The following is a 25,108-nucleotide window of genomic DNA, read 5'->3' as shown; positions in this document are numbered from 1 at the left end:
GGGCAGGAAGACGGGCAATGCACATGACAGGCCCTTCATATAAAAACAGAAATACACCAGTCTGAAAAGACCACAGACAGAAGGATTCCAACTACGTGACATTCTGGAAAGGGCAAAAATACACAGACAGTAACAAGATCAGCAGCTGTCGGGGGCTCGGGGACCCTGCGGGGGATGAACAGGTGACCGGCACGGATGTTTCGGGCAGTGAAGTGCTTCTGGGTAGCACTGCAGTGGTGGCTGCAGGTCATCACACTTGTCCAAACCTGGGCAGCAGGACACAGAGAGGGAGCCTTAATATAAACTACAGACCCCACGGGAGAATCAGGGGTCAATGCTGATCCATCACTGCGATGACGCGCCACACAGGCCTGAGAGGTTATTAAGGGAGGGAACCCAGAGGGACGGGCATAGGAAACTGCTGTCTGCTCGATTCTCCTGGAACCCTAAAACTGCTCTAAAAACTGTCTACCCATTAAAAAGGAGAAACAGCTTCTAAGCATGTGAAAATACTCTCAACCTCATCACGATTCAGAAAACCCCAAGGGAACGTCCATACTGCTTACCGGGGCCTAGGACCAGCAGGAACACGCCGCGGCCTAGCCCCTTCCTGTCGGGCAGCGCGCTGGAGCCCAGAGTCCCCCTGACTTGACCCACCGCACCCCACCCCGTGTTTCATGCCGTCCACGGTCTCTACACATGACATCTTTAGATCAGATGACTCACTGTCCCGATTACAAGGTTTCAGTTTCTCCACAGGATGAAACAAAAACCAGCACAGGGGGGAGGCTCTTCAGTCAACCTCAGGGTCTGCCTGCATCCACGTCCCGCTGTTCCTGACGGGAGGCCCACGTCCTAAGGAAGGAGGTCCTTACCAGCACCTCAGGAGCCTCATCCAGTCCACCTCACGCTGCTCTGAGAGCCTCGCCAACCTCTGCAGCTACCCAAGTCCTGGTCACTTGAGGCCCGTCACCCTTCCCCGAGTCACTGAGCCACGTGTTCTGACGATGCATTTATAACCAGGATCTCGTACTTCCCCAGTGGCGCAGTCGTTAAGAATCCGCCTGTCAAAGGCGGGCACATGAGTTCGAACGCTGGTCTGGGAAGATCCCACATGCTGCGGAGCAACTAAGCCTGTGAGCCACAACTACTGAGCCCGCCAGCCACAACAATGGAAGCCCGCATGCCTAGAAGCCGTGCTCCTTAGTAAGAGAAGCCACCACAATGAGAAGTCCACGCACCGTCGCGAAGAGTAGGCCCCACTCGCTACAACTAGAGAAAAAGCCAGCAGGCAAAAACAAACACCCAACGCAGCTAAAAATGATTAAATTAATAAATAAGTAAAAGTCTAAATAAATAAATAAAACCAGACTCTGCTTTGTCAGCACTCTGGATTTCCCTACACATTGACGGGCAGGATTCTCTTCCTCTCCTGTAATGATGTCTGTGAAGTGCCTTCCCTGCGGAGAAGAGAAGCTACTGGAAGCAGAGAACTGCTTCTTAAGATCACATTGCAGAAGCTGAAAACATTTGATGTTTATGTCTAAGAAAAAAGACACAACACTAGATGCTGTGAATGGTCTCCAAGCCAAGAGCGAGGCAAGCAGGACACTTCCTCTAGGGATCCTTCCATCAGCAGAGCAGAAAATGTCCACTGGGCCCCAGAGTTCTGCTCTCTCCTCAAACCCCCAACCTCACCCTCACCCTCAGCTGAGGAGCTGCTTCCCTGAGAACAGAGAAGCCATCAGAGGGCTTCCCCACCTGCAACCCAGCTCTGCCATCCCCTCCCCACTCCAGCACCCCGGGCAGCAGCTCTCCCCTCCCCCACACGCATCTACTGGATCATTCCCACTCTTATTTCTCCCATCAAAACACAACACAACACAACACAACACAACATTCTCCCCGGACCTCAGCTCCTACTCCAGCTACTATCCAATTTCTTCTTTCCCCGTCACAGCAAAACGTCCTGAAACAGTTGGGAACAGAACAAACCCAGTTCTCCCACTCCTCTCTCCTAAGCGTCTCCGATCAGGATTTTACCCCACAGATCCATCCAAACGCATCATCAGCGAGATACGACCTCCCCCCAGTGCTCAGCTCGATGGTCAATGGCTCCATAGAACGGCAACCTCGTTTGTCCAGTCACCCAGGGAACCTCTAAAGTGGTTCCCACATGCACACAAAACGCTGTGCTTAATATTTTAGGAGAAATACTCAGCGTGGAGAATACACTTGAGCTGCTGGAGGAAAGAGCAGCACAGAAAAAAAGTTTCCGTAACTACAGAAATGAAAAGATAAGCTATTTTAATGGTAGCAAGTACGGGATGAAGGGGAACGAATAAAAACCATTTATACTACGACATTAACAAGCCTAATACTACAACGTGGTAACAGAGGCTGCAGAAGGACTTTAGAATGAACCCATTTTTCTGGGTAGGGTGACAGGGTGGATGATGCAACGATGAGCCACCAGGGACAAAAGGAGAAGGCAAGGGGCGGGGGAGCTGTAAATAATCATTCTTGGATCTACTGGATCTAGCAATTTGAGGTGCCCTTTGGACAAACTCCACAGAGATGCTGGCAAGTGGCTGGACAGAGGCATCTATCTGGTCCAGCTGGGAGAACTGACAGAGCTGGAAGTGAAAAGCACCACAAGGCGAAGTCAGACAGGTTGAAGAGTCATGAACCAAGAGTGAAAAGACAACACACAAAGAGGGGGGAAGAAAGAATCAGTCAGGAAGAGAGCAAGGAGAGATCTGTCATAGAAACCAACACAGCAGACTCTGCAGATGGGAAGGCGACAGTGGTCTGAGGTGACGACTGGCAAATCGCCACTGGTTTGTATGCTGGATGCCAGGTCACCTCAACCGGATCAGGTTCCGGGGAGGGGCAGAACCAAGACCGCAAGCTGCACGATACAATACAGGTGGGAAACACGGAATCTTTGCCACAGACATCACTACATGGTGTGTAACGCAACCCTGTTAGATTGTAAGTGACAAAGAGGGAAATTTACTGGAAGGGTGACAAGGCTGTGCTTCCAGATGCTCCTCATTGCGTCCCTGGACTGAGCACTGAAAACAATGTACCTATGTGACAACGGTGTTCTACTGAACAGAAAAGTTCTATGCCCTGAGTGCTCCCTGGAAGGCATGCTCTCGGCTTACGGGAAGGACAAGGAAGGCACCGATGTCAACACGTTAGGGGCTGTGGCTCAGGAAGGCTAGCGGCCTACAGCGGGATCCTCAAGGAAACCTTTAACGCCCGAGAACAAAAGTGCTTCGGCAGGACAATGTAAGTCAAGCAAGGGATGGCGTTTTACCACAGATGTCAAGAACACGAGGCTTGTACTGTGTCTATAAGAGGATCGTGGGATCTACACGTGGAACTTGCCAGAAACACTTGGTACTGACCTGCTCCTCTACACTTTGTCGAAGCACATCTTTTCCGTACTCCTACTTTCCCATTTTAAATTTTGAACCATTCGCCTCCCAAGGTGTTATCACAAAAGAACAGCAGCAGGTAAATAAGTAAACAGCAAAACTCACCAGGGGCTGATTCATTTTTTGCTGCTCTTGGAACAACGTGCAGGACTGTGACAGTGGAGGCGGACCTGCAGAAGGAAAACGCAGGCAGTGAAGCTACGACTGAAGCGGCTCGGGGTTGCACGAGCACCCGCCCCGCGCTCCACAAGAGACACCTGTGGGAGACCCGCCATTTCCTCTTCAGAAGGGCCTGTTAGAATGAGGAGGGAGCAACCACCCTCAGGTCTGTAACTCCCACGTGGCTGGGGTACCTGAGGGGATACTTTTTTCAGCAGCGAGTGTACATTGAGTCCTACGAAAATAATCCTCCGCCATTAAATATGAAATTAAAAAACGCTTATAGTTTAACTCTTCTAAGTCTGTTAACAACTTAGATTAGACATCCACAGCATACCCAGAATAAAGGGACACACTCAGGTGCGTTTCAGTCTTTCAATTATTTGTACAAACTTTACAAACTTATTGCGACGCTCAAAAAACACTTTTATTAAAACTGACTTTAAGTGGACAGAACACCTGCCCTAGGAGTTTAGATTCCTTGTAGCGACTGCACGTGCACACCCGGTGAGGATCTAGGACAAGTCATCTCCCTTCTCAGGCCAAATCTCTTCCTTCCTCAAGCGAGGCAGCAAGACAGAAGCCTTGCAGACTCATCCTGCACCGATAACACTGTGCGAATCCACGGGGAACAAGCGAGGGGGGCAGGGGACGCTTAGATTAGACAACCAAGGTGGTGACGCGCCTTGAGAGACACGTGCGAGATGCCGACACGGCGACAAGAGGACGTGGAGGATCGGGGTTGGACGGAAGGGAGGACGAGGCACGTCCCGGCCGAGTCTGTGGCCCCTGCTCCCCCAGAACACCCGGAGCTCACAAGTCCCAGGGGAGCCCCATCCGGAGTAGCCGGCCCTGCCCTCCAGCCCGGCCCCTCCACCTCCGGGAAGCGGTCAAACCCTCCCGATCGCACTACCGCGGGGCCCGCGGCGGGGTAACCCAAGCCCGCTCTGCAACGGCCGCAAGGTCCACAACCGCCTGCAGGCACGCAGACGCACCAATCCCGTCGAGACTCGCTGACCGTCCCCGGGCTCCCGAGGCTCCGGTCCGGGGGCTGCTCCTCCGGCGCGCTCCTCTCTCGGGGTCCCTCCTCTCCGCCTCCCTAGGCCACTGGGCCCGAGGAGTCGGCTCTGGGCCTACGGCACAAACTCCCTTCAGGCCCACGGCTCTCCCGGAAACTCGCTATGCCGCGCACCGCCGCCGGCCGCTCGGCCACTCCGGCCCAGGCCGCGGGCTCCGCGGCTCAAGCTCGGCGGTCCCACTTCCAGCCTCCGCCCGGCCTGCGCGAACCCTCGCCCGCACACCCCGCTCGCGCTTGTTGCCGGCCGGGCCGGACGGCGTCCAGCCCCGCAAGACCCGAAATGTTCGGCAAGAAGCCAAAACGGCGGAACGACGACCATAGCCGACCTGCGCACGCACAGGAAGCGAAGGCGGCGCGGCGACGGCGCGTGCGCCAACCCTCAGAAACCGTGAGGCGCACCTGCGCAGGAGGACGCCGGAAGTCCGCCTGCCAAAGCCCGACCGGAGAGCGAAACAACTACCAAGACTCTATTTCCCAGAAGTCTCCGCGCCGTCCAGTTAGTGAGCGACGTAAATGTCTTCATCTCATCTGGCAGTGAGGAGCTGCTGTGCTGCGACGGTGGGCCGTCTGGACCAGGGACTCAATTGCCCATTTGTCTTCACTCCTGTTAGGGATCAAGGAAAGCTGCGGCCTCAAGCGGGGGCTGTGTGATGGCCTCCAGGGTCCCTGGTCCTTTCCCTGCCCTGAGACATTTCGAGTTACATCTGAGATTCCCCCACCGCCAGGAGAGGGGAAGGAGTGTATCACGTTCGCTTAACTGAAACGCTACACCTGTAATTCAAATCCTAGGATACAATAAATGCCCAGCCATGATACAAACTAATATTACCCACGAAAAGAAAATAAAAATTGTAGCTGTTTGCACAACCAACACTTTAAAAACTGTACGAAAATCAGAAGGTACACACAAACAGAAAACAGACACCTGGGATCTTACCTCTTAACGAAGATACTGTTTATGTTAGGTAAAAATATCATTTTTCAAAAATGGAATCATAAGGGTAATGATTTATCACTATTTTGGGGGTGAGATAATATAACTGTGTTTTTGGCCAACTGTTCCTTAAAAGCTGCTAGGGGAAAAGTTAAAATCTCCAGGGACTTCCCTGGCGATACAGTGGTTAAGACTCCTAGGTTCCACTGCAGGGGATACGCGTTTGATTCCTGGTTGGGGAACTCAGATCCCGCATGCTGCGCAGTGCAGTCCCATTAATTAAGTAATTAACAAAAATAAAAAATAAAATCTCCCGCCAACCGAGAAAATCCTCTACACAAATGTAGACATAAAGAAACCGGTTTTACTGTTGAATAACCATTAAACAAGACTGTGTTGTGCACCACAGACGGACCACTAATGTTTGTGCAAATGAAATCAACTTCACCTTTTTTTTTTTTATAGCTCAGCAGATGAAATCTGTTGCATACATGTTCTCAAGATAAACGGGAACTTGTCTCATGTGAAAAGACTTGACACCACCATAAAAATGGCATACATTCTTTCAGAGTATATCCTAAATTCACCTGGTAATCTCGGTGGCTGTCCATGCTAGTTAATACCCTTTATCCAAAGGAGAAAGACAACTGCTCCTATCTCTAGGATAAGCAGGTACTTACAGCTCAGAGCAAAGTGACTAACACCTAGCCTAAACTCCCCCGGTGACAGAGATAAAGAAGATAGCTCTCAGGTTCTTAACAAAGACATTCCTGGGTTGTAATGCTGGCAAGAGACTGATTTAGCTTTTAAAAAGATTTAGATACTTACGAAAGGGACAGAGGAACTATTTCTATTACAAGCGTCTTGAGGAAATCCTCTAAAAATGGAAATAAGAAGTGATGATTGGTCCAAATGAATAAGCACATAACCCATTGCTGATTTCCCCAGCTGAGCTGCCACATTACATTAATCCTGCACAAAATGCGTGCTTCTCCAAAATTGCTCTTGGAAGTGGCTGCTTAGAGCCAGGAATGGTCTTTTCCAGTTCTTGCTGCTGTTGACTGTGGCCTCTGCCTGAATTCTCACCGATGAAATGCTGCTCCTGTGGGAATGACAGCGACCACGCCTGCTCTGAGCCAGAGCCTGGCAAACCTCCAGGGTGCATTTCTCGCCTTTTCCATTTTCAGCACGTAAAGACGTCAGCTACACGGAGTACCTTGCTTGGAAGCACCGTGGGTGGGCAGCGCGCCCATCAGCCCGCCACCAGGCCTCCAGTTCTCAGCTCACCCACGTGCACCGACCGGGTCTCAGCAGAACACTGGGGTGGCCTGTGAACCCCAGCTGCTGTGCCCACCTCAACACCTCACTCTATCCCTTCAGCCCAGGGACATGCTGGGCTCCCCAGCCCCCTGCCCTGTACTTTGCCCTGGACACTCTCTGGAAGTATTTCTATTACCAGTTGTCTTGAGGAAATGCTCTAAAAAAGGGAATAAGTACGGAGTCATCCCAATGAATAGGATGTCCAGCAGTGAGCTGATGTCCCTCATGACTCACCCCTCTCTCCAAAAGGCGGAAAACCGTCATTTCATACATTTCCCCCTTTTTAAAGCTGTTTTAAGCTAGGAGGGTAAACCTGGACCCTGCGACTGCACCTTGACCAGAAGCAGCAACGGCCACCTTTTAGTTTGGTTTCTTTAGGATCTCTTCATATATATGGATATTTACAAAACAAAGCTTTCTGCTTGTGTATCTGCATCTCTATTAACTACAGATATTTCCCCTATTTTGTCAGTTCTCTATTTTTACTGAAGTATACTTGGTTTGCAAGGTTTCAGGTGTACAGCAAAGTGATTCGGTTACATGTATTTATGTAAGAATATATGTATTCTTTTTCAGCCTCTTTTCCATTATGGGTTATTACAAGGTATTCAACATAGTTCCCTGTGCTACACACTAGGTCATCACTGTTTATCTATTTCACATATACAACTGTGTATCTGTCAATCCCTGTTCTTTATCTTTTTAACTTTTTACTCTCACATTCTCTTACACACACTTAAAAAAGTATGTTGTGTTCAAATCTTTCACTTCCACTTCATACTTTTCATGTGTTTTGACACTGTACTTGAAGCAGCCTTTCCCATCCTGCATTTCCTAAGTACTTATCTGTGTTGTCTCCTGTTTATTTTTGCTCTCTTAACATAGCAGTTTTATCACGATAACTGGCACCCATCTTCAGGATTTGTAAAATCCTTTTCCTCTTAAAGTCTCTCAGCCATTTTTTTCAACACTAACACATCTACCACAACCGGGAAACGGAACGTTTAAGAAGAAAGCTCAGGTTTCTAATCTAACAGAAAAGGACAGGTTCTTCTTTGAAGTTCAGCGACACGTCTTAATTTGAAGGCAGGGGAGGGACTTCCCTGGTGTTCCAGTGGTAACGAATCCGCCTTCTAATGCAGGGGACGCGGGTTCGAGGCCCGGGAACCCTGGTCCGGGAGCTAAGATCCCACACGCCACGGGGCAATTAAGCCCGTTTGCCGCAACTAAGACACGACGCAGCCTAAGAGAAATAAATATTTTTTTAAAAATAAAAAAATAAAGGCAGGGGAAGCAGGAAAGCGACCATCACATGTGAATTCCTTCTTTTTCAAAATACAGGTCGTAGCGGTTTGCTTGGGCTGCGTCACCCAGTACGACAAACTGGCAGGCTTAAGCAACACAAATGCACTGTCCAACATTTACGCAGGTTGGAAGTCTGAGATCAAGGTGTCAGCAGGGTTGGTCCCCTCTGAGGGCCGTACGGGAGGATGTGCTCCAGGCTTCCCGGTGGAGAGGGCGGTTTCCGCACCAGCACATGCACTATGCATGTACCAGGTAGGTGCCTGGGCTGAACTCCGATCCCAGGGCTGCTTATCCACGGCAGCACCGGGCTGCTGGAGCGGTTGTCACGGACGCGCTGCAGGAGGATTGGAGGCTGACACCGACGTCCGCTCAGCTGTGGACCCATGGCCTGGCCACAGCCCTGCCACAGGATGCCTGGGTGAAATCCAGGTCACGGTTCACCTCCCTCCTTCTTATTTCATTCAACGACACCTTGAAGCCCCCCTACTGCACCGGCCTGGGTGGCACGTCCCACCCAGAGATTTCCAAATCTGAAGCATGTCAGTTGAGAAAGTTAAAGTTAGGCCCCAGCTCAGTGCTGTGGAAATAGATCTGTGAGGCTGGGTCCAGGCATCTGTGTTGTAATGTTTTCTCCACGTGACTCTCATGCCGAAAGGACTGTGTTGACAAAGCACTTGTGCTTCACTCTACTGATATTTCTGCACTAGAGCTACAGCCGTTGTTATATTAAACTGCATCCACAGGATAAAAGAGAGGAGGAGAGGTGATAGTTTTGCTTGTCTGCAAACACGCTGTTACTGAACCAAACTTGGGTCCACTCGCCCGCACGCACTAAAGCCAATCTACTGACACCGGGTCACGGTGAAGGAAAGTGCCGCGTTTATGGCAGGGCAACAAGCAAGGGGTCCAGGTATCTAGGGCTCAGAAGGCCCCCACTCCCCAATGGCTTTCAGGGAAAGGTGTTTACAGATGGGGTGAGGCTGTTGCTGGGAATGTACACTGGTGCCGCCACCATGGAGAACAGTGTGGAGGTTCCTCAAAACACTAAAGCTAGAGCTACCGTACGACCCAGCAACCACACTCCTGGGCACATACCCAGAGAAAACCATAATTCAAGAAGACACATGCACCCCAATATGTATAGCAGTACTATTTACAATAGCTAAGACATGGGAGCAACTTAAACGTCCATCGACAGAGGAATGGATAAGGAAGACGTGATACATACATGCGATGGAATACTACTCAGCCATAAAAAAGAATGAGATAATGCCATTTGCAGCAACATGGATGGACCTAGAGATTATCATACTAAGGGAAGGAAGTCAGACAGAGAAAGACAAATACCATATGATATCACTTCTATGTGGAATCTAAAACAATGATACCAATGAACTTCTTTACAAAACAGAAACAGACTCACAGACATAGAAAACAAACTTACGGTTACCAAAGGGGAAAGGTGGGGGAGAGGAATAGATCAGGAGGTTGGGACTAATGTACACACACAACTATATATAAAATAGGCAATCAACGAGGAACTCCTGTATAGCACAGGGACCTCTACTCAGTATTCTCTATTAACCCAGGGAGTCCCCTGCTGGCGCAGAGGTACGATTCTGGCCTTTCACAGTCGTGGCCCGGGTTCAATACCTGGTCAGGGAACTGAGATCCTACAAGCCACACAGCGTGACGAAAAAAACCACAAAATTTTGTAATAACCTAAATGGGAAAACAATCTGAAAAAGAAAAGATATCTGTGTATATATAACTGAATCACTTTGCTGTACACCGGAAACTAACACAACATTGTAAGTCAACTATAGTCCCAAAATAAAATTTAAAAAATGTTTAAAGTGAATTACAAAAGAGCGGGGTGAGGGAGGGGAGGTTGAGGGGTGTGTGGTCAGCTTGTGGACATTCTTCCGATTGGTTGGTGGTGACATAATTTGAGGTCAACATCATCAACCTTCTGGTTCCAGCTGCTCTGGGGTCTACGTGCTTGCGGGCAGCATGCAGTTCACTTCTTCCACCTGCTGGGGGCTTCAGTCTGCAAAACAGCTCCAAGGACGAGGCTCAGAACAGTATCTACAGTCCTTGAGGAAGAAGGAAAGGTCCTTGACTTTGTTTAACGGCTACACTAGTATTATTTGGTCGTTTTGGACTCTTTTCCTCTCTTTTTGCACTTTCTCCCTTCTCTGCTTAAATTGTCCCTTTCGAATTCAGGGAAGGCTAGGAGGCTAAAATTTTCTAAAGACAAGAAGCAGGCAGAAGACATGGGGAGAATCCGTCCCAGGAAGGCCCCACAAGGTCCTGCTCACTTACAACATCAGATTCGATCTGGGCTGTTTACGCCGTTTTTGGACAACATACCGACACATCTTAAGACGGGTCCCACCCGACTGTAGCACATTTGGACAAGGTGAGGTGGGGTGGGATTATGCAAATCCAGATCTGAAGACTAGATAAAGCAATCAGGGTATTTCACAGTATACAAGAGAAATTTTCACGGGGACAGAATACCAACCTTCTAAGATTTGAAAGCCTGTTAACCAACAGGGAGAGTGAACTTCTGTTCTGTTATACAAGGACCCAGTCAGCGGTGATGGCTGAAAGCACGATGAATGCAAATCTGAACTCATTTGCCTCCTAACGATGGAACGTCTACAGCAGAGGGACACAGGTCCTCAAGCAGCAGTGCTTTTCCCAGCAGTGCGGGCCCTGAGGAGAGCCGGGCTGTGGCAGCTCTGGAGGACCTCAGACGCTCTTTGCATGGCCTCTGAGACCTAGAACATCTCAGAAAGTCCACGAGTGCAAACCAAAGAGACACTCAGTCCCTGCACCTTGGATGAACTGATCTGACTCTACGTATGCATTGCCTGGGCTAATTAGAAATATGTAAGTGATCCAAAGACAAACTAAAACTCTGGGCACATCCTGAACAACAGAGATACTTCTCATCAAAGTCCAAACAATAATTCAAAAGCAAGATTCAGAGCCAAAATGTAGAACCATCCAAGCGTTCATTGACAGATGAATGGATACAGAAAATGTAGTGTGTATATTCATACAACAGATATTATTCATCCACAAACAGGAAGGAAAGTTTCTAATTGATAGAAAGAGCATGTAGGTATTTTTCAATGATTGTTTGACATTTCTTTGTATAAACAGTGAAAATTTAACAATTCCACTTGTAAGAGGAAAGGTTAGTGTTTCTTTGTAGAAACAGTTAAGTCTCAGCAGTAGAGGCATAAGCACACACGTGCACACAGAGTAAACAGAAATACCGCCCCGCTACCTCCCCCCAATCTGATCCCCCGATGAGCCCTGCTGAGTCTCCCTCCAAATATATGAAACCTGTTGGCTTCTCTCCATCTTCTCAGACATCGTCTTCCTGCACTACCATGCCAAATTCCTAACCATATCTGGGTCTCCCGACTTCCACTCTTGCTGAATCCCCACCCCATCCATTTCTACAGCAGCCAACATCAATTGTTTCCCTTTCAGTGCAAACTGGATCACGACACCTCTCATTCACTGCTTTCCCACTGCACTTGGCATACATCTGAACTTCTTCAGACCCAGGGTTTTATTTCCTTCTCGCTCACTGTGTACTGTCCACACTGGCTTTGGGGTCTAGGAAGGAAATTTTGACACAGGCTACCACACGGATGACACTTGAAGACATTATGCTAAGTGGATAGGCCAGATACAAATGGACAAATGTTACATGAATCCACTTCGGTGACATCCCCAGAGGGGTCAAATTCATGGAGACAGAAAGTGGAAGGGTGGGTGTCAGGGGCTGGGGGGGGATGGGGAGTCAGTGTTTAATGGGGACAGAGTTTCAGTTTGACAGCATGAAAACATTCTGGAGACGGACAGTCGGGATGGTTGCACAACAATGAGAATTCTTTATTTTTTTCCTTAAGATTTTTGTTTTACTTATTTTTGGCTGCGTTGAGTCTTCTTTGCTGTGTGCAGGCTTTCTCTAGTTGCAGCGAGAGGAGGCTACTCTTCGCTGCGGTGCACGGGCTTCTCATTGCGGTGGCTTCTCTTTACGGCGGAATACGGGCTCTAGGCGCACGGGCTCAGTAGTTGTGGCTCACGGGCTGAGGAGTTATGGCTTGCGGGCTCAGTACTGGTGGCACACAGACTACGGTGCTCCGCGGCATGTGGGATCTTCCCGGACCAGGGCTCGAACCCGTGTCCTCTGCATCGGCAGGCGGATTCTTGACCACTGTGCCACCAGGAAAACCCAACAATGTGAATTCTTCATGTCACTCAACTGTACCCTTAAAATGGGCAAATTTCATGTGATGCAAATTTTCTCACAATAAAAAGAGAGCGAAGGTAGGAGGGAGGGAGGGAGGCAGGGAGGGAGGAAGGAAGAGCAAGACGCAGACCCCCAGGCGAGGAGTGGAAGCATGAGTTGGGAAGTTCAGAAGAAGCTTCCAGTGACACTGCATGATCCCGAGTTGGCTATTTTCTTCTCTGCATCTCGGCTACCGTGTACTTCCTCCCCTCATAGAAAAATAACCTGTCTTGAACTGGAGATTTTCCCATTTAGGCTTTTCTACATGTGACATTTTTATTCAGGTAGTGAAATCTCTGGGACAACAGTGATACTACATTCTCAAAATTCTGATAAGTAGACGAGAACTTCTTAATTGGAATCGAGGGGCAGGCTTTGGACAATCCATGGACTTTGTGAAATCCAAAGGTGCCCTTTTTGTGTGTGTGTGTGTGTGTGTGTGTGTGTGTGTGTGTGTGTCTGTAGACACCCGTTGAAGGGTGCGTGAGCACGTGTAGTTCTGTATGATTTTAGCTTCTCAAAATGCCTCTTGGTCTCACAGGTTCCTGAGGGTAGCGGACGTGTGCTCCCCCACTACAGAATTCTGAACACACTGCCAGTAAACACTGAGCAGAAGAGCTTTGCAGAATTCCATGTTTTAACGTAACTTTTTAATCCAGTGAGTCAATGTACCTGGGATATCTTTTTACATACTTATCTCACTCTTATAAGGCCGAACCGTTGCTGCTTCCCCTAAGTCTCCTTGTCCCTCTCCCCACTCTCCCACCAGCCTGTGGAAAAGGAATGGGAGGGAGGGGGAGAGTCCAGCAGGGAGAGGACAGCGCACCTGCTGGGAAGCGGTAAAGCGGGGTCTGGACACCTTGAGGGGGGTTTTGGAGGACGGGCAGAGGTTGGGTCAGTAGCAGGAGATACCATTTACCCCTGATCTCTGAGACAAGTGCACACATAGGTTTGACAGTTACTTGTGATTTCCTTCAAACTGCTTGCCAGGTTGGAATGACGGATGATGACATCAGAGGCTTCCGACCTTCCTGATTGGAAGGACCAGACTCCGTGGTGCTCGGCAACAGTAGTAGACAATAGCATCTCGCCTGAGCTTCTCTCCACTGCCAGTTGCCCCGCAGCTTGGAGAAGGGACGACCACTCGTGTTTAGCCCAAGTCCAGAACAAGAGTTGGGACAAAGCAGAGTCTAGGCTTTGAGGAAGGGAGGAGTTTGGGAGACATCATGGACAATCGTCCACCGAGTTCCCAGGCTGAGGACGAGACCTGCCAGCCCAGCTCCACAGGGTACCCCCTGGAGGTGACTGTCTATGAAGAAATCCCAGGACCGTCAGGTGAGGGAGCTGGCACGAGAAGGAATTGCAGAGGCTTGACCGGCAAGGAGGAATGGGTACAGAGGTCGGGAAAGAGCCCCTGCAAAAGGTGCCTATGAAAGAAAGGAGACATTTGGAAAGCCAGGGATTCAGGGAGGAGAGCACAGGAGCTGGGGACACGGAACACCTGGGGAGCAAGAAAGAGGGTTAGGAGACGAGATCCAAGGATGAGAGAAGGGAAGAGAGGAAACAAGGGGAGGGTTCTTTTTTTCTTTTTTTCCCTGGTGGGAGAAATTATCTACCATGAGAAAGTTTCGAGGACAGGAAGCTGGAAAGATGACAAAAGGAGTCAGGGGAGGGATCGGTAGATATGGACAGAGAAAGATGGAAAGATGACTTGGGGCAAGGTCAGCGGTCTGTGAGACTGGAAAGCACGGGGGTGCTTCAGGGGGGAGGCAGAGTCAGGGTGGGGTTGGGTGGTCACCAGTGGCTGAATTCCCAAGACGAGGGCGTCATACTGTAGTCTCTTCTCCTTCGTCAGCCCCCTGGGCCGGTTGCACCTCCCCGCCTCAGCGCCCCGGCGGTAAGAGGAAGAGGTCAGTGGCGTTCAGAGCGGAGGTGGACGGCGACCCGGCCGCTGAGGCCCAGGACACCTGGGTCGTGGAGTGGCTGATTGGGCTCAAGATGAAGCTGAAGCGACAGCGGGTGTCTTCAGTGCTGCCTGAGCACCACGAGGTCTTCAACAGGATGCTCGGTAACGATGAAGGGGCATCACTCCCTGTCACTCGGCCCCCCTAGAAGGGGAGTCACCCCCTTTCCTCCCACAGTGAATGGTCTTCAATCCCCTCTTCCCATCAGCTTCACCCTGGGCCACAACTTGGCATTTCCCCGGGGGGGGGGGGGGGCGGGCGCGGTTCTCCCTCTTGGCTCTGCAATGCTTCCACGACAGCCCTGTTCCCACTGGCAACATCTGCCCTCTTTTCACAGAGGATCCCGTCGTTAAGAAATTCCTTGCCTGGGACAAAAGGCTGGAAGTATCTGACAAGGTAAACCACCCGCTGAGATGGATTCCAGCTCCAGCGCCTGTCCTGGGTGGGCGCACGGGGTGCTTTCTACACCCACGTTTCCACTCCCCTCCCAACCTGATGCCTTGTCAACACTGCCCTCCAGGGGCCTCGAGGGCCCCTCTGGGATCTGAGCCCCACGTGTGCCCCTTTGGTGGCTGCTGCCGAAGTCCCCTCTCCTCTCAGCTCCTGGGGACTCGCCTTGGCTCCGGTTCAGCAAACACAATCCAGTGCTAGTGGCCCTAAGTCCACGCCCTCAAACCCACAGGCTCCCATCCTTGGAGCGTCGCCAACTCTGACCTTCTGGTCTCTCCCCTTCCCCAAACAATCAGGCTCACCCAACACGGGGGGTCTCCTCTCCAAGTGGCACCACCCATTCCTCGTCCCCTGCTCCCTTCTCCCTCCCACTCTTTATCCTCTTCCAGGAGGTGACCTCTCTCCTACGTTCTTTTCCCTCTTTCCATCAGTATCTCCTGTCGATGGTGATAGCTTATTTTAGCCGGGCCGGGCTCTTCTCCTGGCAATTCCAGAGAATCCATTTCTTCATAGCTCTGTGAGTACCTTGCTCCATCCCCGCCATCAATATTCAACACCCTGGGAGGGTGGAGAGAGAGACAGGGGGCTCTGACCTTTCATCTATTTTTTAAAACCCCTTTGTACTGTTTACTCTGGTGTGAAAATGACAGGATTATGGTACAGTGGTTTCTTTTTCAAACAAAGTTATGTTTTTTATACCATTCGTTGTCAAAACAAACTACCCTAATGTCAATTAAAACACTGAACAAAACAAAGCAAAACACAAAACCTTCCTAAGAGGAGAGGAAGAAAGAACTGACACCATCCTGCCCCCGAGTAAACAGACTTGAGGCGTTTCCGGTTCTGATTTTCCAGTCTCGGGTCTTCCCACATCAGCACCAAGTGTGATTATCTTCCGTTTCTGCGTTCCCACGACAAATGCCACAATCGGGGGGCCCTTATCACATAGCGCGGATCTGGTGTAAAATGCTCCCCACTGACGTTTCTTCCAAGTCTCCCAAGCCAGTCGGCTCTATTTGCCTGAATATCTCCCAAAACACAGGTCTGACCGCTTCACACAACTTCATTGGCTAATGCCGTGCCAAATCAAGGCCAGAGTTCTGGGCTGGAATTCAACTCTCTGCAATCTCCATCACACCGTCCTGACACTTTATTCCTGTGTTCCACTGTTCCTTCCAAATACCCTGCCCTCTAAGTTTCTATTGGGCTTTCTGTCCAGGTATCTTTCCCACACATTTATCTGAAGAAAATGACCCTATCCTTAAAGTGAGTTCAAACACCAAAACCTTCACGATGCCTGATCTCCCTAACTTCTGCATCCCGGAGCCACTTGAGTTAAAATCGTATTATAATGTGATGCTTTGCATTATAGTCATTTCTGATCTCCCCCCTTCCCCTTCCCCAGTCCCATTAGACTGGACACAATGTGGAAGGCAGGTCTTGTCAAAATGTCAATGCATTCCCAAAACGCTCAGCACAATTCTTTTCATTTTGCAAATGTTCGTTACTGTGAGTCTTCGAGGTAATCAGTATTGCATTTGGCTCTGAGATTAAATGTTCATTCATTCATTCATTCACTCATGTAATGAAACCTTATAACGTACACCCTACATGCCGCGGAATATGAGGTGATGGGAACAGAGATTCACAAAAGGCTGTTGAATTCATGCATCAATATGAACCAAGCCCTAAATGTGTCATTTGGAAGGAGAGGGATGAATGCAGAATCAGATCAGATCAGCTCCTGCCCTCAGGAACTGTCCATGTACCTACAACATAGGGAGAGAGGTGTGTGCACATAAAACAAGTTGAAGGGAACGGGATTTGGATTTTGTCCTCATCCTCAAGGTGTGAGAGGCACTCTTCCGAAGGTCCTGCCTGGCAGTGCCTCCTTGATGACTGGGCAGCTCTCGGTGACGGTGACGGTGACGCTGGGCAGGGCTTGGTGGGTCGTGTGAGGATGTTCAGCCTGCCTCTTTCCTGGGAAGCTGATCTCAAGCGGAGGCCCTTCCTGTCCTGATGACAGCGACCTGATGTCTTTCCCCAGCTATGTGGCCAGCGACATGGAAGAGGACAACCAGGCCCCCAAACAGGCCATCTTTTCGTTCCTCTATGGAAAGAACCGCTCCCAGCGTCCCTTGTTCCACAAACTGCGTTCCCAGTTCATCCGTTCCATGGGCTGGAAGACGAGGGTCACTCGGGAAGAGTGCGAGCAGGTGGGTGGGCTGTGGCGGTCTCGGGGAGGGGGAGGGCCGCAGAGGAGGGGGGGATCACGGGGAACTCGGTTTGGGACTTGGGGATGGACGAGAAAGAACCGGAGGCCGGGCAACGGGAGGCAGCGGCATCCTCATTGCCAGGGGCTGTTTTTCTTTCCAGATCCAGGCTTTTGATCCAGAGCTCTGGGTGTGGGGAAGAGATCGCGCCCTCTTGCCCCAGGGGCCCCAGGAGCACGCAGGCCTCAAGTCATCGGCCTGCGCAAAGGTAGGTCTGCCTGCGTGTGCAAAGGTGAGGGCGGAATGACGTGTTGTCTACTGAGGAAATCGGAGGGATCCCACTGCTGGACCCACATCACCTCTCACACTGTGAAGGGGGCCAGCCGGGCACACAGCCTCACACCGACTCAGCGCCCAGCCACGGACTGACAGCCACACACAGACACCAGCACCGTGGGGCCCGTGGGCGCCAGACCTCGGGGAAACCAGTTTGTCCCAGACGCATGGGTCTCACTGAAGTCATTTCACCCAAAGCAACTGGGTCCAAATGACAGCTTTGACGAGATGGTGATTTTCTTCCATATACTGTGTTTCCAGTTTCTCTTTTTCATTCATTTTTGGCCTTACATCCCTCAGGGATATGGGTTCTAGCATTTACCTACAACAAAGTAAATGTCTACACACAGGATATTACATACAACAGCCCACACTTTCAGTAAGAGAAGATGAATTAGGACTGGCTTTATTTTCATCCAAATTTACTTTCAAATTGCTTATGTCCAGATGACCTGGGACTCTTTATTTCCCCTGACTCACCACTTCCGGACCAATGATTCCTCTTGGACAATTCACCTTTTCCCCCTCAAGTTGACGGTCAAGGGGGTTTATCACAACGAGTGAAGGTTAAGGAATGCCATCTTCAGCATGGCTTATACCAATTGACACATTAGAGTTCTAGATGTGGGCAGAGGACTGAGCAAGCAATTGGCTTAAATCTTGCAAACTAGCTGTCTTAGTCCATTCGACCTGCCCTACCTACTACAGACTGCGTGGCTCATAAACAATACTCCACAGTCTCTTCTACAAGGCCAATCATCTCATTCATGAGGGCTCTACCCCATGACCTAATAACCTCCCAAAGACCCCACCTCCTAATACCAGCACCTTAGCGGTTAAGATTTTAAGATTTCAACATAAGAATTTTGGGGGACACAAACATTCAGCCCGTAACACTAACCAAGTTTAGGACTGAGTATTATTTAACAATTAGGATCCAGGGACTTCCCTGGTGGCAGAGTGGTTAAGAATCCGCCTGCCAACGCAGGGCACACGGGTTCGAGCCCTGGTCCGGGAACACCCCACATGCCGCGGAGCAACTAAGCCCGTGCGCCACAACTACTGCACCTGAGCTCTAGAGCCCACGAGCCACAACTACTGAGCCTGCATTCTAGAGCCCGCAAGCCACAACTACTTAGCCTGTGCGCCTAGAGCCCGTGCTCCGCAACAAGACAAGCCAACATCATGAGAAGCAACGGAGAGTACTCCTCGCTCACCACAACTAGAGAGAGCCCACACGCAGCAACCAAGACCCAATGCAGCCAAAAATAAAATAAAGGAAATAAGTAAATAAATGAAAAATTAATAATAAAATAGACATTAGGATGCAGGGTTAGCATCAGGGTTAGGGATCCGGCATCAGGTCTCCTGGTCCACGATGCTGACTTGTCAGTCATGTCTATAGTGTGGTGCCAAGTTCAGAACTGAAGTGGTGCCAGAGGACCAAGGTGAGTTGAGACTAAAGCAGCATTTCTCCAAATGCCAGCTCCCTGCGCACAATCACCTGGGGTCTTCGCTATAAAGCAGATTACTGGGCCTGACCTTAGGTGTATTCAGTAGTTTTTGGAGTCAGGGTCACCAGAGTCCAAGAATCACACTTGAAAACAGTGAATGGCTCACGACTGGGGTTCAGAATGGAGAATTTGAGATAAAACTGCAATCATAAAGGAGTCTCAGTTCTGCTTAGAATTGACTAAGCATGTGAAAACCTTTATAGCTGCACAGTTGCCACTTTGCAATCTGACATCCTCGCTCTTTCTCTTACTTCCAGATCACAGAGCCCAGGAGAGATGAGGATGTTCAACACGAGGGCACTCCAGACAGTGATGACAGCTGTGAGGAAGGAAGGGAGAAAGCCTCTTGTGCAGAGAATCGCGAAGAACCCAGCACCTTCTAGAATGAGCTGAGAAGAGTTTTCATATCATACTCCTAGGAGCGGGGCATGCTTCTAGGAGTCTGTGGCAGGACAATAAGAAAACAGGGTTTTCTCAGATTCCATCCTTTTGGAAGTCACCACCCCAATTTTCAGATCATTTCATTCAAATCTCCCCTGAGGTCCCATTGGAGGTCCCATTTTTTATACACTTGTTTGCCCCGGTCTAGATGTATTTGAAGGTGGAGTGTAGGGGCTCAGAATAGGAGAGAAAAAGTTTAAAATATATAATGAGAGCCATAGGGTCGTGACTGATGACTTAACTTTCACAGGCTTATTTTGAAAATGTCACCTGTAAAATTATTGTATTTTTATATTTATATATTTATTTTAAATAGTTTTAAATATTTATTTTGAAATAGTCTTCATTTTGAAACACCTTGTTCCTACAAGCTTTTCTGATGAGTATTACAGCTGTTGTATATTTACACATATATACAATTTTACTCACATTTTCAAGAGATTTTTATTTTTATCTATTACATAATATACATTTTATATATTACGTAATATTCCCATTCTACTTACAGCTAGGTGGGTATTTCCTCCCACATCTTGTAAGCATAAATTTTATTTTTTTAGTTCTCATTATTGAATTGTGGGAATTCAGTCGTAATTTTTTAACTTGTCTCAACATGTTTGCACGTTATTTTAGATTATTAAAGAGCACCGAGCAATGCAGCTTTTGGGAAATACAATAAAGATGAAAGTCTTCCCACAGTCATGACGTGTGTGGTCATTACCAGTCGGCTTCGCCTCTTTGCTGTCCAACGAGGTGTTGCTTAATGGTGTTGTGATTATCCAACCACATTTCTTAACTCTGAAAAATAATCCTGAATTATTTTTCATGTAGAGAAAACTACAGAAGATGAGGCACATCTTGCATCATTCAGGACTCCAATACTGAGAGACAAGTGTTGGGTACAAGGAAGTACAAGGCTTTATTGAGGAAGCCGGCAGTCCAAGAGAGATGGTGGGCTCATGTCCCGAAGAACCAACTCTCCCCTCCTGAGGTTTTGCTTGAGGACTATACAGGGACAAGAGAAAGGGGCTACATGTTGAAGAGAGGGTTACAGGGTGCGTGATCAGCTCACGGACATGCTTCTGATTGGTTGGTGGTGAGGTCACGGGGACTCAACATCATCAGCCTTCTGGTTCCAACTGGTCTGGGGTCTACGTGCTTGTGGGCAGCATGCAGTTAACTTCTTCCACCTGCTGGGGGTTTCAGTCTCTGCCAAGCAGTTCCAAGGACATGGCTCAGAATATTACCCGATAGCCCTTGAGGAGGAACTAAAGGTCCCTGACTGTGTTGAACGGCTAAAGTATGATTATTTTGTCTTTGCTGTTTTTCTGGCCACGCCACGCAGCTTGCAGGATCTTACTTCTCTGACCAGGGATCAAAAACAGGCCTCTACTAGTGGAAGCGCAGAGTCCTAACCCCTGAAATGCCAGGGAATTCCTGACAGTACACTTAAAAAAAACAAAAACAAACAGACCAAAAGAAACACAGTTTTAAGGAAGCTTAACTTTCTCAGAAATGCAGAAATTTTGTTGTGCATTTACTTTCTTTTTTTTTTTAAAATACATTTATCAATTTATTTATTTATGTTTGTCTGCGTTGGGTCTTCGTTGTTGCACGTGGGCTTCCTCTAGTTGGCGTGATCGGGGACGACTCTTCGTTGTGGTACATCAGCTTCTCAACGCGGTGGCTTCTCTTGTTGCGGAGCATGGGCTCTAGGCACGTGAGTTCCAGTAGTTGTGGCTCGCGGCCTCTAGAGATTTCTTTATTTTCTATTTTTTGCAAGTATTCATCAAATGTTTATGGCTTGAATGAATGACAAATAATTTCTTCCAACAATCTTCACACTGCTTAAACTATGACAATATTTAGCGTCTCAAATTTCGTATGACCTTACTCTCTCCGTGCTCTAGTTTCTAAAAGCATGTGGGATCTTCCCGGACCAGGGCTCGAACCCGTGTGCCCTGCACTGGCAGGCGGATTCTTAACCACTGCACCACCAGGGAAGTCCCTGTGCATTTATTTTCAAAACATAATAAGGCCGGATGAATTCAGAACTAGGGGCAGAAACCTCTTCCAGTGAGACTCAGAAGCTCTGCTGTTTACGCAGATTTAGAGAACAACTTTCCAACCACTTATTAAAGAGACCAACACTCCACTAGAAACAGTTACCATTTTACAGAGAGAAGACCAAACTCCAGCTCTGCATCAATATAATATTTGATACTCTGAGAACCAGAGGCTCTTTTTTGAAAACCTCTGGAATAAACATCAAAACTGAGCCGCCTTCGGCTCAGACAAATGAAATTCCCTTTCCACCCATCTCCTGCAACTTTCTATATTCACTGAGGTTGTGTCCTTCACTATCCTCTTTCTGGTGCTGGAACAATCAGTCATTTCACTTTAGGACCAAACTATTTTTGTTCCTGTTAATAAACAAAACTACATCTCATTATCCTGCATACAAAGTTGTACCTCTCGGCTGCTGGAACCAAGCAGGACCCTGCAGGGCCCTTCCATGTCCCCTGCCTCTTCTTTGTAAAACAGCTGCAGTCTCCCAGGCCTCCCCTGAGTCACAAAAGGACAGGTTCAAGCAGTTCATGATTAGGACAACAGCACTCACAGAATCTTTGGTTCCTCCCGAAGGACATAAGTAACAGTGTCAGAGACACACTCCTAACTTGTTCAGCAGATACTAAAACCGCTCCAAGAGGAGAAAGCTAACTGAATGATCACCAGACTGGAGCTATGACGTAAGCTGCTCCACCTTGAGCAGACCTGAACCAATGGCTTACACAATTCCAGGAACTGCCCTCAAGGAAATGGGAACAAACCAACACTGGAGTTGAAGATTAACTGTGCCTGAAACAATCAACATGACACCGACCACACCACTGCAGGACCAATTTCAAGGTGATGGTCAGAGCTGACTGTGCTACTCTGCATGTAGCCCCCACCCGCACAGCCCAGAGACTTCCCGTCTTTTCCCTATCAACCCCTTTTCCCTCTAATTGGCAACTGGGAGATGGTTTTGGGGACACTAGTCCGCCATCTTCCCAGGTTGCCAGCTTCCTGAATAAAGCATCTTTCTTCCTCCACCAACCCTTGTCTCTGGAACATTGACTTCTGAGCGATGAGCAGCTGAACCTGAGTTCTGTTCCAGCCGATAACATTACTATTGGTCAAGTCTCATTCATATTATATTAATGATAACTTTGAACCAAAGTTACTTCCATTTCACAAAGAAAACTAGCAGCGAATAATTGACAACTGCCCATCACACATCAGCATTTTAGGCTAGGAGAGCTCATGAACACACATAGCACAACTTTACATAGCCACAAACATCCCTTACACGACTTCTCCAAGTGGTAGAGACAAACACATTCATTAACACACCCACAGACATAGCCTCTAGGTAACAAATAAAAATATGCAGCAAGAGCATAGAACTTGAGATTATGCTTAGTAATCAATGTTTCGGGTTTCTGTCTTGCTTAGAAATGACCTCGGTATCCAACGATTATCCAGTAAGTAACACAATTTAATATCAGTTCAAGGCTTTACGTAAACTAAAGATCTTGGAATTTATCGACAAGCTAACACAGTACAAAACACAGTTACTGTTGAAAGAAAGTTTGTCGGAATAATAATTAAATGCGGTTAAACACAAATTTACATTTTTCACAGCCTTAAATACTAAGTAGAAGTAACGTTAGCTTATTTGATGGGCACACCTATATAAATTTAGGAAGAACACTCCCAAGCAGATTTTTTTAAATGTATGCCTAATACCGATAATTAAGATAGGAATAAATATTTATTAAACCAAAAATATTAAACTAGCTTCATTTGTCAAAGATTTACCTAAATTATGTAAACTTGAAGTCTTTCCGTTTCTGAGTTGATTTTTGGCTGCACACAGAGGCTTGCTGGATCTTAGTTCCCTGACCAGGGACGGAACCCGGATCCTGGCAGTGAAAGCACCGAGTCCTACCACTGGACGGCCAGGGAATTCCCTGACTTGATTTCTACAAGAATACTTTTCTAGCACATTTAACGTATGAGAAGTTCTCATTCCTTTCTCTCTGAGAATTTTAGGGATATATGATTTTTATAAGCACATTTGTATCTTTGTAGGCCAATAAGGACAGAAACCCTTCAATTTAAGAGACTCTACAATGTACTTTAATAGATCCAGAAGTAGGAAAACATTACATACTCACACTGTCAGAGGTAAAGACCTCCTGAATTACAGACACACAGACACAGAGAATGGAACTTTTACCTTCAGTTCTCAAGTCTTAGACATGAGTCAGGAATAAACACTCACCAGTCTAGATGTTAAAGAGCAGTTCTCCTCCCATTGGGCAAGAGATTCTCAATTGATTTGAGCTTGTCCAAGTAGACAAACAGAAAAGACTAACAAACCAGATCCTCTGTTACCTCTCACCTAACTGAGATTAGTTCTGTAGAAACTTAATCCCTTTGGAGAGACCATCAACAGTCTTCAAACGACAGAGCCAAACTCAGAATCCCTGCTGCTCCAAATGGGGAACCACTCAGCTGTAATCTGAAAACAACGCAGAAACACAAAAGTAATACAAGGGGAAACTAAAGAAACAGAAAGTGCTCCAAGTTCAATGGCAGCTTGGGTTCACCCCTGGGAGAGGAGATAAGACGTACCTGGGCTTCACTGGCTCATGAAACACACCACTTGTTGCTGGGCTTTTACAGATTTATTTACGTGTAATTGATATACAAAATCCAGCCCATGTTTAATTTGTATAACTTGATGAGTCTGGAAATATGCACACACCTGTGATACCACCACCACCATCACGGTAAGATACTCTTCACTTCCAAAACATTCCTTCTATCCCTTTGCGTGTGTGTGTGTGTGTGTGTGTGTGTGTGTTAGAAAGACTTAACACAGCAACAGGTACATGAAAAGGTGCTCAACGTCACTAATCATCCGGGAAATGCAAATCAAAATCATAATGAGATATTACCTCACATCTGTTAGAATGCCCACAATTTTTTTTTTTTTTTTAAAGATAAGAGTTGTCAAGGTTGTAGAGAAATCGTAACCCTTGCATATTGTAGGCAAGAATGTAACATCGTGCAGGCACTGTGGAAAACAGTACGGAGTTTTCTCAAAATCTTTTAAATAAAATTTCCATATGATCCAGCAATCCCACTTCTGGGTATACGGGCCCAGCTCAGAGACACTGCAGCTTCGGTTCCAGAACACTGCAATGAAGCGAATACCGCCATAAAGCGAGTCACATGAATTCTTTGGTGTACCCGTGCATGAAAAACTTATGTTTACACTATACTGTAGCCTGTTAAGTGTGCGATAGCCTTGTGTCTAAAAAAACAATGTACATACCTTTATTGAAATATACTTTAGGGAAGAGAAATATAGATCAGTATAACAGGATAGAAAGCCCAGAGATAAACCACGCACATATGGTCACCTTATCTTTGATGAAGGAGGCAAGAATATACAATGGAGAAGAGACAGCCTCTTCAATAAGTGGGGCTGGGAAAACTGGACAGCTACCTGTAAAAGAATGAAATGAGAACACTACCTAACACCATAACACAAAAATAAACTCAAAATGGATTAA

General features: G+C 47.9%; 2 protein-coding genes and 1 long non-coding RNA gene across 17 annotated transcripts in view; 2 read left to right on the top strand and 1 right to left on the bottom strand.

Moving 5' to 3' along the window:
- ZNF12 (zinc finger protein 12) overlaps positions 1-25,108 on the bottom strand; it is a 59,763-nt gene that overhangs the window by 23,749 nt on the left and 10,906 nt on the right. For 11 of the 15 annotated variants that reach the window (XR_012325959.1, XM_073791870.1, XM_073791872.1 and 8 more), the window contains exons 1-2: positions 4,601-5,003; positions 3,552-3,616 (exon numbers count right to left, since the gene is read on the bottom strand). The exons of 1 other annotated variant lie outside the window; for it this stretch is intronic. Coding sequence is in view for 13 of the 14 variants with exons in the window: in XM_073791870.1 (XP_073647971.1) it covers positions 3,552-3,566 (15 nt within the window). In the remaining variant the exon portion in view is untranslated. 3 more of the 15 variants (XM_073791866.1, XM_033840730.2, XM_033840728.2) reach the window with 3 other exon arrangements.
- Positions 13,124-14,622, top strand: LOC141276445 (uncharacterized). Its single transcript, XR_012325961.1, has 3 exons — positions 13,124-13,218; positions 13,551-13,895; positions 14,416-14,622. It is a non-coding gene; the product is annotated as an uncharacterized lncRNA (long non-coding RNA).
- Positions 16,939-19,420, top strand: LOC141276625 (speedy protein E4A-like). Its single transcript, XM_073793323.1, has 3 exons — positions 16,939-17,190; positions 17,351-17,455; positions 19,295-19,420. The coding sequence occupies exons 1-3, from the start codon at positions 17,008-17,010 to the stop codon at positions 19,418-19,420; spliced, it is 414 nt and encodes a 137-aa protein (XP_073649424.1). The 5' UTR covers positions 16,939-17,007.

Source organism: Tursiops truncatus, chromosome 15 (assembly GCF_011762595.2).
Source record: "Tursiops truncatus isolate mTurTru1 chromosome 15, mTurTru1.mat.Y, whole genome shotgun sequence".
NCBI classification, from domain to species: domain Eukaryota; kingdom Metazoa; phylum Chordata; class Mammalia; order Artiodactyla; family Delphinidae; genus Tursiops; species Tursiops truncatus.
The sequence above is the reverse complement of the archived record's forward strand: the minus strand, read 5'-3'. Positions and strand labels throughout refer to the sequence as shown.